At 55.4% G+C, this 14,108-nt stretch overlaps 1 protein-coding gene across 1 annotated transcript; it reads right to left on the bottom strand.

Moving 5' to 3' along the window:
• FOXI1 (forkhead box I1) lies at positions 2,460–6,397 on the bottom strand. Its single transcript, XM_018065806.1, has 2 exons — positions 5,691–6,397; positions 2,460–4,078 (listed from the first exon to the last, which is right to left on the bottom strand). Exons 1-2 carry the CDS (start codon positions 6,265–6,267, stop codon positions 3,516–3,518), a joined length of 1,140 nt encoding a protein of 379 aa, XP_017921295.1. The 5' UTR covers positions 6,268–6,397; the 3' UTR covers positions 2,460–3,515.

Below are 14,108 nucleotides of genomic sequence, written 5' to 3'. Positions count from 1 at the left end.
ACAGTTTTTTTTTTTCTTCAAACTGTCTTGGGTGTTTTAAAAAAAATTAGGAAGAGAAAAAAGACTTTAATAATATTTACCCAGAATTTTTATCATCTCTGATGTTCCTCATTCCTTTTGAAAGATCTGAGTTCCCAGTGCTATCGTTTCCCTTCGGTCTGAACAGTTTCCTCGAGTTCAGGTCTGCAGGTGACAAATCCCCTTGGTCTCCTTTTGTTTGAAAATCTTAGTGTTAGTTCGTTTCAAGCACCCTTCAGCTCCTGTCTCACCTCCTCCATGGAGCCTTCCTGGGGTCTCTAGCACATAGGAAGCCCGGTTCTCAGATCTTTTATTGGTGTTGGAGGACGTGTCTTTAACGTAGAGCCAAATTGTAGGAGGCTGAGAAGTCCACAGTCCACTCAGGACTGAGCGCTTGTGGATGACCAGTCCTCTTCCCCCTCCGCCCCTCCTTCCCTTACCCTCTCTTTCTTCTTTCCCTCCCTCTCTCCAGATCCCATTTCTTCTCAGAGGAAGAAAACCAAAAGAGGGCGAGAAGCAGAATGCAGCTGCTGACTGGGGAGACCCCTGTTTGACCGGGTCCCACCCCAGGAGTGCACACTGCCCTCCGTGAGCTGCTGGCGCTGCTACCAGCAGTGTCGCAGTCACAGACAGGAGTTGCCAGCGCCCTGCAGACACTCCCTTTGCCGCCATGCCTGTTACATTCTGGGCTGAGGAGGATGGGGGCCGAGGACTGTGGTCCTCAGTCCTCAACATCCGCCTCCCTTCCGGGGCAAGGCTGGGCTCTGTTTGGGCCCCTTCCCAGGCGGGGCCTTGCCCAGAGTGCACGCCTCGCAGACCCATCATAGGGGAGGAGAGAGCCTGGAAGAGCAGGCCCGGAGCTTATTCGTGGAGACCCCAGACTTTGGGCATATTTGGTGGCAGTGGGATCTAGCGTGACGAAGCATCCTAGTCTGGGCTTCAGGGACCTGCGTTCCAACTCTGCCCCTGACTCCATCTCCCTGGAGACATTCGTGGAGTCCCTGCCTCTCCCAGTCTCTGGCGTCCATTGTCTTGAGCAAGGGGTCAGCTTGTTCCAAGTGTTTACGTTTTATGGTCTGAAACTGTATCCCTTCCCTCTACCTCCTCAGCCGGGACTGCCTCTGCCTCTCCTGCCAGGAGAATTCTGGCTCTCTGTGGGAAAGGATTCCCCAGAAAAAACATGAGAGGTTTTCAAGGAGGCCAGCCTTTCCCTTACTTCATTTTTCTTGGTTTGCTCACTCATGGTAAGTGCAGGGCTCCCCAGCACCAGGTGCAATGGAGAAGTTTCAGCCACGGCATCGGTGGTCTGCACTGAATCCTGACTGCGGGTCTTTGATCAATTACAGAATCTCTCTAAGGCTCAGTTTTCTCATCTACACAATGGAGATAATAGTATTGATGGTAGTGGGCTATTTGGAGGATTAAATGCTATAAGGCAGTTCAAGTCCTAACACAGCGCCTGTCACACAGTAAACCTACAATGGATACTTTTATTATTATTATCACCAACAGCATTATTTACCATCTCCTCTAACTCTAGGCCTCCCTGGTGGCTCAGACAGTAAAAGAATCTGCCTGCAGTACAGGAGACCCAGATTGGATACCTGGATTGGGAAGATCCCCTGGAGAAGGGAATGGCAACCCACTCCAGTATTCTTGCCTAGAAAATTTCGTGGACAGAGGAGCATGGCGGCTACAGTCCATGGGGTCACAAAGAGTCGGACATGACAAACACGTTCTCTTACTCCAGGGAAAGACAGCCTCCCAGAGCCTGAGAGAGCCGCTTGGCATGGCGTGATGCAAGCACGGCTGCGGAGGTCTCTCCAACTAGAAGACCTCCAACTTCTGTGCGCAAGTCCTCTAGCGGTCACTGTGCCAGGCACCCAAGTGACTCGCCAGGGTCTGCACATGTGCACTGTTGTGAGTTCCAAAGCTCCCTCTGCATAGCACTTGACCCGGTGCCTGCCTACAGCCCTCGGTGAACTGTAGCCAGCAGGACTGTTGTCACTGCCACTAGGGAGCCACCTCCGAGGCTGCGCTACAGCGTGATGAGGTGCGGGGTCAGCAGACATGGGCAGGAACTGGCTGAGGACTTGAGGAAATTTGGTCGACCGCTCTGACCCTCCACTTTCTTGTCTGTGTAGTGATGGGGTTAGCTCCACTCCCTGCACAGTGCTGTTGGGGGTGGGGTTATGTGATCACAATGCAGGGGTGATGATTGCATGGACGGCAATCCCAGGCCAGATTTTGTGTCCCACAAGCTCCCCTCTTTTTCTGAGGAGCTTTGTCTTGTCCCTGTGTCAGCATGGAGGAGGGGAAGAGACTGATACCTGTGCTGTCTCCACCTCCTATCCCCAAAGCCTTTAGCTCCAGGCTGCACTTGGCTCCATATTGAGTCAACTCAATAGACAGGAAAACTCACAAGGAAGGGACACATGTAGTTTTTTTTTTTTTAATTAAAAAGGACATAAGAAAACAAAATCACTTTCCAGGATGTGCTGTACATAAAGCACGTACAAAAACAGGAAAAAGATCCCACGAGCTGCCCGTGCGGACCCCTCTGTGGCGGTCTGAAGCCCCTCCTGGGCTATGGAAAAGGAATCACTGATTCTCCCTTGTTTTTCTTGGAAGACTCAGCCACCTCCAGCTCACTGGTCCATGACGTGCACACAGAAAGTTGGGCTTTACAAGATTTTGCCAGTGGGTGGAGCGGGGGTGGGAGTTTGAGGTGCACACTCCTCCCTTCCCTGCCCGGCTCCTGGTCTATGGGGCTGGGGAGGCAAGCTCCCTCTGTCGGGGGAGGTTAGGCATGCTGTCCAGCAGGGGCAGGGATCTGGGCTCCCCCCTTGAGTAGTAGCACAAGGGGTGTTGGCAGGTAAGTTGTGGGCCACAGAGTAAAGGCCTGGACCAAGACGAGATGTACCCAGGGCTGGTACTAAATGTGATGGCTGGCTGGAAGGCAGTGGAGAGATTTTGATGTGTTTGCCATCATCAACTCGTCACACTGACTTTCCTTGTCTGCTCAACCAATCCCTCCATTCCTGCCTCTGTTGGTCCAAACTTTGAGGGGAGTCACCAGAACCTGCACTTGACTCCCTGCTCCACCACTTCCTTGTATGACTCTGGGAAAGTGACTTAACTTCCTCGAGCCTCAGTTTTCTCATCTGTTAAATGGGTAGATTCATATGACTCTCACAAGGTGGCTGGAAATAGAAAGAGAAATCATACCTTCAAAGAACCTCATACAGCACCTAGCACAGAAGTGCTCAATAAATGGCCAGGGTGGTTACTGTCACGCAGGTACCAACGTGTCCACTGCAAAGTTTGTTGGGTTGTGTGGGTGGCTATGTGATACACACAAGGTTTATACAACGTTCCAGAAAAAAGATGAGCTCCTCTGAGCCTCCTGTGTGCGCTTGGGCGATTCAGAGGTCTGCAGCAGCGGCATGGAGGACCCCGGCACGTCCGTCGGGCCTGGCTCAGGAGCTGCTCCGTTTCTAAACCTCAGTGCCCTCCCTGGGGTACAGGACGCTGTTCGTGCTGACGCTCCCATAGAAGGGGGTGCTGAACTGATTGAGGACAGAGCCCCCATAGCCCAGAGCGTTGCTGGGCATGGGGCTGGCCCACTCGCCCCCACCCGCAGGGCTGCTGATGTTGGTGAGGGGGGTGTAGGAGCTGAAACTCAGTGAGTTCTGTCCCGCCTTGTCAGCGGGCTCCAGGCTAAGTCCCGGTGTGGTTGCCACGGGGCGGCTCATGGGGCTCGGCCCGCTCACATAGGCTGACATGGTCGAGAGGAAGCTGCTGAGGCATGGGGTGCCTGGCGGGGGCGGCGTTGACCGCTTCTCTGGGGAGCCGGTGGGGCCCGGTGCAGCGCCGTCCAAGATGTCCTGGGCCTCGGCGGTCTCGGGGCTGCCTCCCAGGAGACCAGCCTCCGTTTTCTCTGAGGCCATGGAGCCCGTGCTGGAGGAGACATCGGATTTTCTCTTCCTCTTCCTGCGGAAATTTCCATTGTCGAACATCTTCTCGCAGTTGGGGTCCAGGGTCCAGTAATTCCCTTTGCCTGGCACAAGAGTGGGAGAGGGTAAGCGCAGAGACAGAGCCAGTACTTAGCTTCTATTCTGCCTTGTTTGTCATAAGCTAAAACCAAAGGTAACCGATGCAGAAAGGCAGAGAAGAAGAGAGAAATGCCACAAACTCACTACGCATCACACCACACGGATCTTTGCTCAAGCATCCACCTCACACCTTGGCACTCTTGGAGTGCAGAGTGAGGCCTGAGCTATGAAGGAGTTTACTGTGTGGCCTCTTCAAGAGGTTCGAGTACTGGGGCCAAGGCAAGGGAGGGGCTTCTTCCATTGCTGATGGGAAAGAGAACTCAGGGAGAAACAGAGGGCTCTCTGAAGGTCCTGAGCATGAACTCTGAGGGTGAACTTGAGTCCCAGCTTCAGACTGGGGACCTGGGGCGGGCCTGGGTTTCCTAGTCTGAGAAGTGGGCCCCCTGGACCTGCCCCTTCTTCCTCAGGCTGGCTGTGAGAGAGGGCTAATGCTAGACGTGCGAAAGGGGCTTTGAGCCCGAGAGGGACAATCTGAGCCCTGCCTGCCGCATCTCTCAGCAGAAGGGAGAACGCTCGCGTTCCTCTGTAGCACCAACAGTCCTGCTCTCACGACCCTCAGGGTGGGTGGGAGTGGGATTCTTCTGAGAGGTGTGCTGGCTTCCTGCGGCGTGACAGGAGTGCACTTTAATTCTGGGAAGTGGATACACGATATTCACTATATTACTCTCTGTGCATCCCTATGGGCTTCCCTGCTGGCTCAGACAGTGAAGAATCCTTCTGTGATGCCAGAGACCTGCGTTTGCTCCCTCGGTTGGGAAGATGCCCTGGAGAAGGAAGATCACCGGGAGAAGGCGACCCACTCCAGCACGCTTGGCAGGAAAATGCCGTGGACAGGGGAGCCTGGTGGGCTGCAGTCCCCGGGGTCCTAAAATGTCTGGCACCACTGAGTGACTAAGCACGCACACGCCTCTACGTTCTAGAAACTGCTCGTTATAAAGGAACAGCTCACACCCTGGCGCGAGAGGGACCTCCGTTCAGACGCTTGCTCCCTCACGGTCACATCTTTCTGTGTCGCCCTAGGCAGGGTGCCTCTGGCTGTTATGTTCCTCGGCTGATGAAAGGAGGGTAGTAAGAGGCACCCTGCAGGGCTTGAGTAAAGGAGGCCGGCGGCGCAGCGCGCCCCGAGCGGCTGTCCACGGCCGTCTGGTCCCTCCCCGCGGGCCTGGAGCGCACGTGGCTTCGTGTAGCAGTCACGGCGCCCGCAGGAGCCTCCGCGCTGATGCTGGGGTCTGACTCCACGGTCACAGTCACTGCGGTCCACGCAGCTTCTCTCAGCACCAAACGCCTCGAGGGCATCATCTCAGGAGCCCACTGCCCACAAGCCCGGCAGAGCGACTACTACCCTGGTCCCGGCTTTCAGACGGGAAACCCGAGGCTCAGAGGTCACTCAGAGGTCAGCAGCACATCTGCCTGCGGCCCCCTCTACAGCGGGCTCCTGCTGCCCACCGCCCCTCCGCCCCGGCCTCGGGGTGGGGCCGACCCCTCGGGGCTTCCGAGAACGGGTGCCGGGAGGACGGAGCCTTGCTCGGGGATGGCCCCGCGCCCACGGCCCCTTACCCGGGTCGTCCTCGTCGCGGGGCACCTTCTTGAAGCAGTCGTTGAGAGACAGGTTGTGGCGGATGGAGTTCTGCCAGCCGGCCTTGCTCTTGTTGTAGAAGGGGAAGTTGTCGGCCACGTACTGGTAGATCTGGCTGAGGGTGAGGCGCTTGTCGGGCGCCCCGTGGATGGCCATGGCGATGAGCGCCGAGTAGGAGTAGGGCGGCCGCACCAGCTTCATCAGCTCCTCCTGCGAGGGGAGCGGCAGCCAGCCCAGGTCGCCGGCCCCCAGCGCGGGCACGCCTGCGGGCAGCAGCTGCCTCTGCACGCCGCCGTAGGCCTGGGGCAGGAAGGGGCTGCCGCCTGGCAGGTAGGGTGGCGGGGTCACGGCCGGCCCGTTGAGCCAGAGGTAGGGGTTGGGGGCGGCCCCGTACTCCCCGCCACCCTCGAAGGAGGGGGGCCGCTGCGGGCTGGGCGCGCCCTGGGGGTGGAAGAAGTTCTCGTAGTAAAGGTTCATCTCGGGGGGCTCCTGGCCGAGGCTGGGGAACTGGGGGCTGCAGCGGGGCGGGGAGGGCGCCGGGAGGTCGAAGGAGCTCATGCTGGGCCGGGCTGGCCGCCGCCACCTGCCAGGAGCTGGCCCTGCCAGGTGCGGGCAGGCCGAGCTTATACCGGCCGGCCCCACCCCGGGGCGTCGCCGCCGGCCCGCCCCTCCCTCCTCCCCCGGGTCGCCCGAGGGCCCTTCCCGCGGCCACGGCCACGCTCGGCCGGCTTCCCGGCTGCTAGCAGCGAGGGCACGGGCGCGCCTCTGCCTTCTTCCCTCTTTCCTTCCTTCTGCTGCGGCGTCCCCTCTGTCTCCTCATCCCCTGCCCCTGTTCCTCCTCGTGTCTGTCTCTCTGCTGCCCTTTCCCTTCCTCTCCTTCTGAACTGTCTGCCCTCCCGCTTTCCTGGGCTCTCCTGCAGTCCTCTCCGCAAATCACTCTTGTTCCTTCCTTTCTCTCTGGCATGGAGCTGGCGGCGTTTCCCTCCCTGGCAGTCTCTCTCTGTCTCTCTGAGCTTGTTTCCAGGTCTTTCTACCTCCGTCTCCTCCGGGTCAAGTCCTCACCATCTCTGCTTCTCCCCCGGTTCCTTTTGCTGTCCGTGTCTGTCTGTCTGTCTCACATCGTCTCTGTCTCTTCCCCTTCCCCTCTGTCTCCCTCTTCTTCACATCTTGACCCTTCACCCAGACTGGAGGAGACGCTTCTGGCCAGGTTCAAAAAGGGCAGTCAATTATGGGTGACCTCCTTGTGCGCGCACACACACACACACACACACACACACACACACACACCCCTGGGGATTCTCCCAGAGCAGCAGCAAGGCTCATAAAAATCACAACAAAAGGAAGAGGATTTGAATGGGACTGCAGGAGAAAGTGAGAGAGAACTTGTATTCTCTCCTGGTTTCTTTCTGGCTGCAGGGACAAGGCAGGCTCTGGTTCCTTATCTGATCCAAGTCCTTTCATGTTTCGGCTTGCAGAGTCCCCCAGGACCCAGGGGCTGAGGCCAGGAGAGCCCTCTTTGGGCCGTTCTTCCCCAGCCTGCTCTGCCTCAGGCTCCAGAAGCAGGGGCCCCGTCCACACTGGTTCCTCTGTGCCTCGTGGTCAGTCCGTCCACCTCCCTGCACCTCATTCTCCATCCAGTGCTTGAAGGCGACTTGTCTCAGCTGCCCCTTCATCCCGGGGCAGGCCCTCAGCTCGGGGAGTGAGTGGGTCCCCCTTCTCAGAGCACAAGGAGCTGCCCCTGAGCAGGTTCTGGCAGCACCTGGAGGCTTCTCTCTGGGGTCAGAAATGGGAGAAAAGCTCATGTCAGTCTCTCTGGTGACCACCTCCCTCCAGCCCTCCTGCCTCTACTTCCTTCTCGAGACTCTTTCAACTTCCTGTCTCTTCCTCCAGACCCCACATGTCTCCAAGGCCAAAGAGAAAGCTGCTTTGCTTTCTTTCTTTCTTTCTTTCTTTTCTGGTGGTGTGGGTCTTCGCTGCTGCCCTGGGCTCTCTCCAGCTGTGTTGAAGGGCTGCTCTGGTTGCGGAGCTCAGTGGCTCAGGGGCCCGCAGCATGTGGAATCTCTCTGGGCTAGGGACCGAACCCGAGTCCCTCGCCTTAGTCGGTGGCTTCTTAAGTCCTGGATCCCCAGGGAAGTCCATAGAAGGCTGCTTTCTGTCCCAGCCAGAGGATCCTCCCTACCTGTGTCTCTGCTCTCCTCCACACTGGGTTCACTTGGAAGACCTAAGTGACATCGAATGAATCTCATTATCGACATCTTGCTGCCCAGAGGATGATTTGGGTGCCTGAGTGGGAGAGCTCCTTCAGGGCCAGAGGAACCACTTGCCCCCACCTTGGACAGTGAGTGAGGTGTGGGTCAGAAAGGGCCTGATTGCCCAGGTGAGGCTTGGGAGCAGCGCCTTTGTCCTTTCTTTCTGAAGAGCAAAGACAAGGAGGCCGCAATTTTGTTTAGAGTTTCTCTACCAGGCTTGCTGAGGGCAGGGCCCTGAGTTTTTAAAGGACAGTCACATTGGAGCCCGCTAACACAGACCCAAAGCCCGACAATGAGCCTGGCGATGTCACTTCTGATCATTCATCCTACAGAATCAAGCAGAGCAAGAATTACCACCACAGCATTATTTATAGTTATAACAAACTGTAACTAACCTGAATGTCCAACCATAGGGGATTGGTGTTTTTAAAAAACAGTATTTTCTGAATGATGAAATAATATGCAGCTATGAAAAATAGGTTTTATTTAATGATATGGAAAAATATTACATTCTAATAATGGGGAAAACAGGCTGCAAAATAGCATGATTTTTTGGCAAAAATACATATTATACACGTACACGAACTGTGTAAAGATAAACATCAATCTGTTGACTATTATTTCAAGATAGGGAATTAGAGGCTGCTTTGTTGTTGCTTTCCATAGTTTCTAACTTATATGATTAGAGAAAGGCAAGCACACAGGTGATTTGCTTTGGAGGTTAAATATAAAAGGCCAGCTTAGGCGCTAGAGAAGAGATGCTGCAGGCACCGGTGCTGAGCCCAGAAGGATCTGGGTTCAAATCCAGCCTCGCCACTGAATAGCTGTGCAGCCTCGACACATGATTTAACTTTCCTCGGCCTGTTTTTTTCAGGTAAAAATGGGAGTAATGCCATGAGTTTATGTGGCTGCTGTGAGCATTCTATGATGTGATCAATGTAAGTCATTTCACATGGTTGAAAGAGATGCCCTCAAATTTTACTTATTATATAAAAAGTCAATATACACTCGATACGTACAGTTCATCACCGAGTTTGGTAACTTTCAAGTTGTTTTCTCAGCAGTGAGTGGGCTGGGAGATGGTATGGCCGGTGGGGATTTAGGGTGAAGCAATGAAGGGTGGGATACTTGGTGGAGATACCAACTCTATAGCCAGATCCTGCTGCCGGCAGCTGATGGTCAGAGGGACCCCGAGGCACGTGACAAGCTCACGGCTGAGCTGGGTTTGGACCCTGTCTCCCAACACCTGAGTCCATCCTTTGCTGGGTCTCCTTCCTTAGAAGTGTTTTTGAGGGATACTCACTTGAGCCTCCCCTTGCACCTGCGCCCCAGTTCCTTTCCCAGGAAATCAGAGAAAGATGGGCAGGTCACAAGGCCTCCCCACACAGAGGCGCTGGCCCAGGCGTCCAGTGGCCGAGGAGCTCAGCCTCTCCGCCCTCCCGTACCTCCCCATGGGGCACCCGGGGCACTGAGCCCAGCCCCAGAGTCCTCACGCCTGACTGCACAAGCACTGCCTCAGCCCTTGATGGGAAACAGGAGCTGCCTGTAGGACCCTGGGGGCTCTGGGGGCTACATCTGGGAAGCCCCCATCAACCCATCCCAGGGCTTCTGGGGAAAGAGTCAAGCGTCTCTGTAAACAATGGTCCTTTTGAAGATGAAATTATTTGAGGCTTTTTGAGTTTTCCCAGAGGCGGAAATCCAAGCCTGAGAATATATGGCAGCCTGCTTCAGGGAAAATAGTAAAAGGTTGGACAGGCAGGGCCTGAACCACCCAGGGATGCGGAGCTGCAGTCTGCATACTGTGACATATTTGCATGTTGTGACATATTTGCATATTCTATGTCCAGAGGGAGGCCGTGCATTCTGAACCCCAGTTGAGGTATTTGGGACAAGGCAATAGGACATGAAAAACATGGACTCCGGAGTTGGGTGGAGCTGGTTTCAAATCCCTGACTTGCTGTTAGTTAACTGGGTGATCTTGATTACGTTTCTTGATCTCCCAAGGCCTCAGTTTGCTTATCAATTACATGGAGCTGCACATAGAACCTGCCTCATGTGGATTTTGCATGAAAAACGATGTGATATGTGTGTGTGTGCGCGCGTGCGCGCATTTATCCAGGATGCGGAGGCACTGCGCTGAGGGGGACGGTGATGCGCGCCCCTGGTAGCAGAAGACAGCTCTGACAGCGAGGCTGAGCAGGGTCTGCCCTCTCCAGTCAGGGTCTTCCCACCGGCTCTCCCCTTGGGCAGACCTCGACAATGAGGGCAGGGCCGTGGGAGGGGGAAGGCCTCGTCCCTTCTGGAGCACGCACCCAGCCGTCAGCCACATGCTCTGGAGGCCGGGAGCCCACTCGGGTCCAGAGCCGGCAGAAAGTGCGCACGTGGACAGGCCCCACCCAGGCCCCACCCACCGGAACACCACCTCTGGCCTTGACCTTCACGGGGCGGAGGAACGTGAGGAAACACACCAAGGAGGGTGAATAACCCGAGGCCCAGGAGGCAGGGGGCTCTGAACCTGCAGCACAGGGCCGGGCAGGGAGCAGGAAGCTCAGGCTCCGGAGCCAGACTTCTGGGTCTCAATCCTGGCGCCACTCCTTAGGCACGGTAATATCTCAGAGAGCAGCCCGATTGTTCTGGGCCTCCGTGTCCTCGTCTGTAAAGCGGGGACAGGCAACCCCCCCCCCCCCCCCCAGCGTTGTTCCGAGGACTGCGTGCCTGGCACGTAGCACGTGCTCTTTGAATGCGAGCGCTTGGCAGGTGCTCGGGGGCCTGAGGGTGAGGGGAGAGGCCCGTGGTCCAGCAGCTGGGACTACAGGGCCCTCAACCCGGGGACTCCCCTGTCTCCTCTGGATTCTTCTTTCACGGGCTTGGCAGCTAGGGCTGTGCTCCTTTCTGCACATAAAACACAACAGTTCCCGAGTTCCAGAGTTTCTGGGAGCCCGACAGGTGAGGACTGGTCAGGATGGGGATGGGCTTCCAACCTAAACTCCGTGCCACGGTTCCCTCATCTGTAAACGGGGACAGGAGATCAGTTTTCCGCCAGGGCAATGAGCTGCTCTCTCTGGGCCTCCTGTCCCGTCCCGCAGCAGTTCACCAGCGCTGTGTCTCAGTGCACTTGGGGTTTCCCACTGCTGGCTTCTCTGCCCCCCGAGTAGGAGCTTCTGACTCCAAGTGGGAGTCTGGCCCCATGCTGGTCCCCTTTCTGCAGCTCTGGTTCTGGTGAGCGTGAGGCTGGAGGAAACATGGGCCAACACCGTCCTCTGGTGGCCATCTATTTAAAAGCAGCGAGCCAAGTGCAGAGACTGGGTGACCTGTCGGGTCAATGGCCCAGGATTTTCTGAGCCCTTTAAATAAAGAAAGGGTTCACAGGACCAGCAACAGCTTCAGGGAGGAAACATGCCCCCGACTCTGGAAAAAACACTTTAAATCTACTGTGAAAGGACTAGTGAGAACTGGGGAGGCAATGGGGCAATATGCCTTAGAAGGCAGCCCAGGGAAGGGGTGAGGGGGCAGTTGGACTGATCTGGATTCAGATTTGACTCCTCCAGTTATATTTTCTGAGTGCCTTGTTGTGGTTTAATTTTTGAGTCTCTGTTTGTACGAAAAATGAGCATAACCAGGGTTACCTCCCTCAAAGGGCTGTTGCAAGAACTGAATGAGATAATATAGGAAATGCCTCTCAAGGGGTGCTTGGAAATACTAGTTAATTCTTTCACTTATTAGAAGACACTAACCAACTGTCTCCACAGCAGTAGTTCTGGGACAGTGTGTGCAGGACATTGTCAGAGTCACACAGTGTGGAGGCTTACAACCTCCTGATTTTCCCTTCTCTATGCAGTGTCTGCAGTTTCAGTTACTTATAATTTTTAAATCAGTGCTCACATTTCTTTTTTTTAAGCTAAATAAATTTAAAGAGAAGTTCCATATGATTTATGGGAATGGTTCATCAGAAATCAGTATCACATGCCATAAATAAAATAGGGAGAATTGGGATTTTTACAGCTCACATCATGCTAGGCACAGCCCGAATCCTTACCTTGTTGTCTCATCCAGTCCTCACCACAATTTTGTTTTTTTGGGGGGTGTGCTATAATTATCCCCATTTTATAGATGAGGAAACTGAGGCAGTACCAGCCTGAGCTTGCTCACTCTTTGCTAGGATGTGAGATCAGCAGGTCTTGGAGAGGTGATGAAACACACCAGCCAAGGACTTTCTCCTTGGAGAAGGCAAAAGCGTTGACGAGAACTGAAAAGGGAGTGATTTTTCTCATCATGTGTGTTACAGGCAGAATAATGACCCTTCCCCCCAAATGATTTCCAAATCCCCAGAATCTGTGAATTCTTCCAAGATAAAAGGAACTTTACAGAAGGGATTAAGTGAGGACCAGAGAGACTGATTGTCCTGCATGATCCAGGTGGGCCCAGTGTAATCAGAAGTGTTCTTCTAAGAGGGAGACAGGGGGAGATTTAATCACAGAGGAGGAGACGTACCAGTGGAGTCAGAGGTTGGAACCATCTGGCCACAAGCCGGGGAATGCAGAAAGAATGCTTGCCGCCTTTAGAAGCTGGAGGGGCAAAGGAACAGCCAGGGGAGCCTCCACTGGAACTGGCGTCTTGTGTGTGTGTTGGTCGCTTAGTTGTACCGACCGCATGGACCGTAGCCCCCCAGGCTCCTCTGTGCATGGGATTCTCCAGCCAAGAATCCTGGGGTGGGTAGCCCTTCTCCAGGGGATCTTCCTGACCCAGGGATGGAACCTGGGTCTCCTGGCTTGCAGGCAGATTCCTTGCCATCTGAGTCACCAGGGAAGCCTAACTCATTTTGATTTTGACCCTAACACTGCTTTAGGATTTCTGACCTCAAGAACAGTAGTAGACAAGTCTGTGTTGTTTTAAGCCACTAAGCTTGTGGCCGTTTGTCACACCAGCAGCAGGAAGCTAGCATAAAGGTGCGGGAAGCTGTGGCCGCATCCACGAACATGCCCGCTTGTATCACCAGTGGCCTTTGCGCTCCACCTGGAGACCGGCTTCTCAACAAGGAGTCCCCTCCCCCGTGTCTGGGGGAAGGACACCAGTTGGCGGCGGCTCTGGCCGGGCTGGCTCACTCATTCCCTTTTCACTCAGGACTCTGTGGGCTCTGCTGGCCGCTCTAGGCCTGTTTCTCCATCTAGCAGATGGGGGGCAAAGCTGTGTAGTTTTCAAGGTCCTGCTCAGCAGGTCTCACGTATGGGTCCCACCTATGGAGCTTATTAAAATGCAGTCTTCCAGGCCTGTGCCCCAGAGACTCTGACTTGGGAGGCCCAAGTGGCGCTGGGCATAGCCCTCTTAGGGAGCCCCAGTGCACACCCAGGTTAGGGAGCCAGTGGGCTGGGGATCAGGTCATGGCCTGCATACCATCCTTTGGAATCATGCCAGTCGACAGCCTGCTCCTCGGAGCCCAAAACAAGGTCTCCGCTCTGCCATTTCCAAGCTGGGTGACCCAGGGCAAGTCCTTGTGCCTCTCTGGGCCTGTTTCCTTGGCTTAAATGGAGACCGATAATAGCCTATACATCAGAGGGGGGTTGTGGGAGGCCAACAGTTACTAAGTGCAAATCGCCAAGAGCAGTGCCTGGCACATAGTAGGCACTCAAGCGTGTTACCTCTCAAAATATCAGCTGCCCAGCCTGGCATTCCAGACCCAGCCCGCACCGGGCTGAGCTCTCCTGTCCCACGGCCCCGCGACCCCACCTCCTCTCCGCGCTCCCGCCGCGGGTTGCGGCCACGTGCCCGTCACGTGACTGCCGGCAGGTGCCCGCCTTTCCTGCTCTCCATGTGGACCGCTCTGCCTCACTCTCACCCCGCCTGGAGGACGGCCTCCACTGCTGGGCCCCCGCACCTGGCACGCTTTGCTGTGGTGCCCAGTGTGCCGCCTGCCTTCCCTGCGGGGCCCACAGCCTCTAGAGGGAGGGAGTGGAGCTTTCTCCAGAGCTTTGGGCCAGGCACGTCATACTCTTGCCGGGGAGAACAGGCTGCGAGTGCTCATCTTCACTGGGGTCACTGCCACAGCAGCGACTCTCCCATGTGTCCCTGTAAATCAGAAATCAGCTCTCACATTTCTTTTTTTCAACTTAATGAATTTATTTTAGAGATCAAGAATCAGTCTGCCAGTGCAGG

Source organism: Capra hircus, chromosome 20, assembly GCF_001704415.2.
Source record: "Capra hircus breed San Clemente chromosome 20, ASM170441v1, whole genome shotgun sequence".
Lineage (NCBI taxonomy): Eukaryota > Metazoa > Chordata > Mammalia > Artiodactyla > Bovidae > Capra > Capra hircus.
Note: the sequence above shows the minus strand (reverse complement) of the source record. Positions and strands in the feature narration are given on the sequence as shown.

What these genes read in the sequence shown, in the direction of transcription:
- FOXI1 (XM_018065806.1), bottom strand. Translation starts at nt 6,267, where the DNA reads ATGAGCTCCTTCGACCTCCCGGCGCCCTCCCCGCCCCGCTGCAGCCCC. An exon ending in CCGCGACGAGGACGACCCGG is followed by an intron (nt 4,079 to 5,690) that starts GTAAGGGGCCGT and finishes CTCTTGTGCCAG; the next exon opens with GCAAAGGGAATTACTGGACC.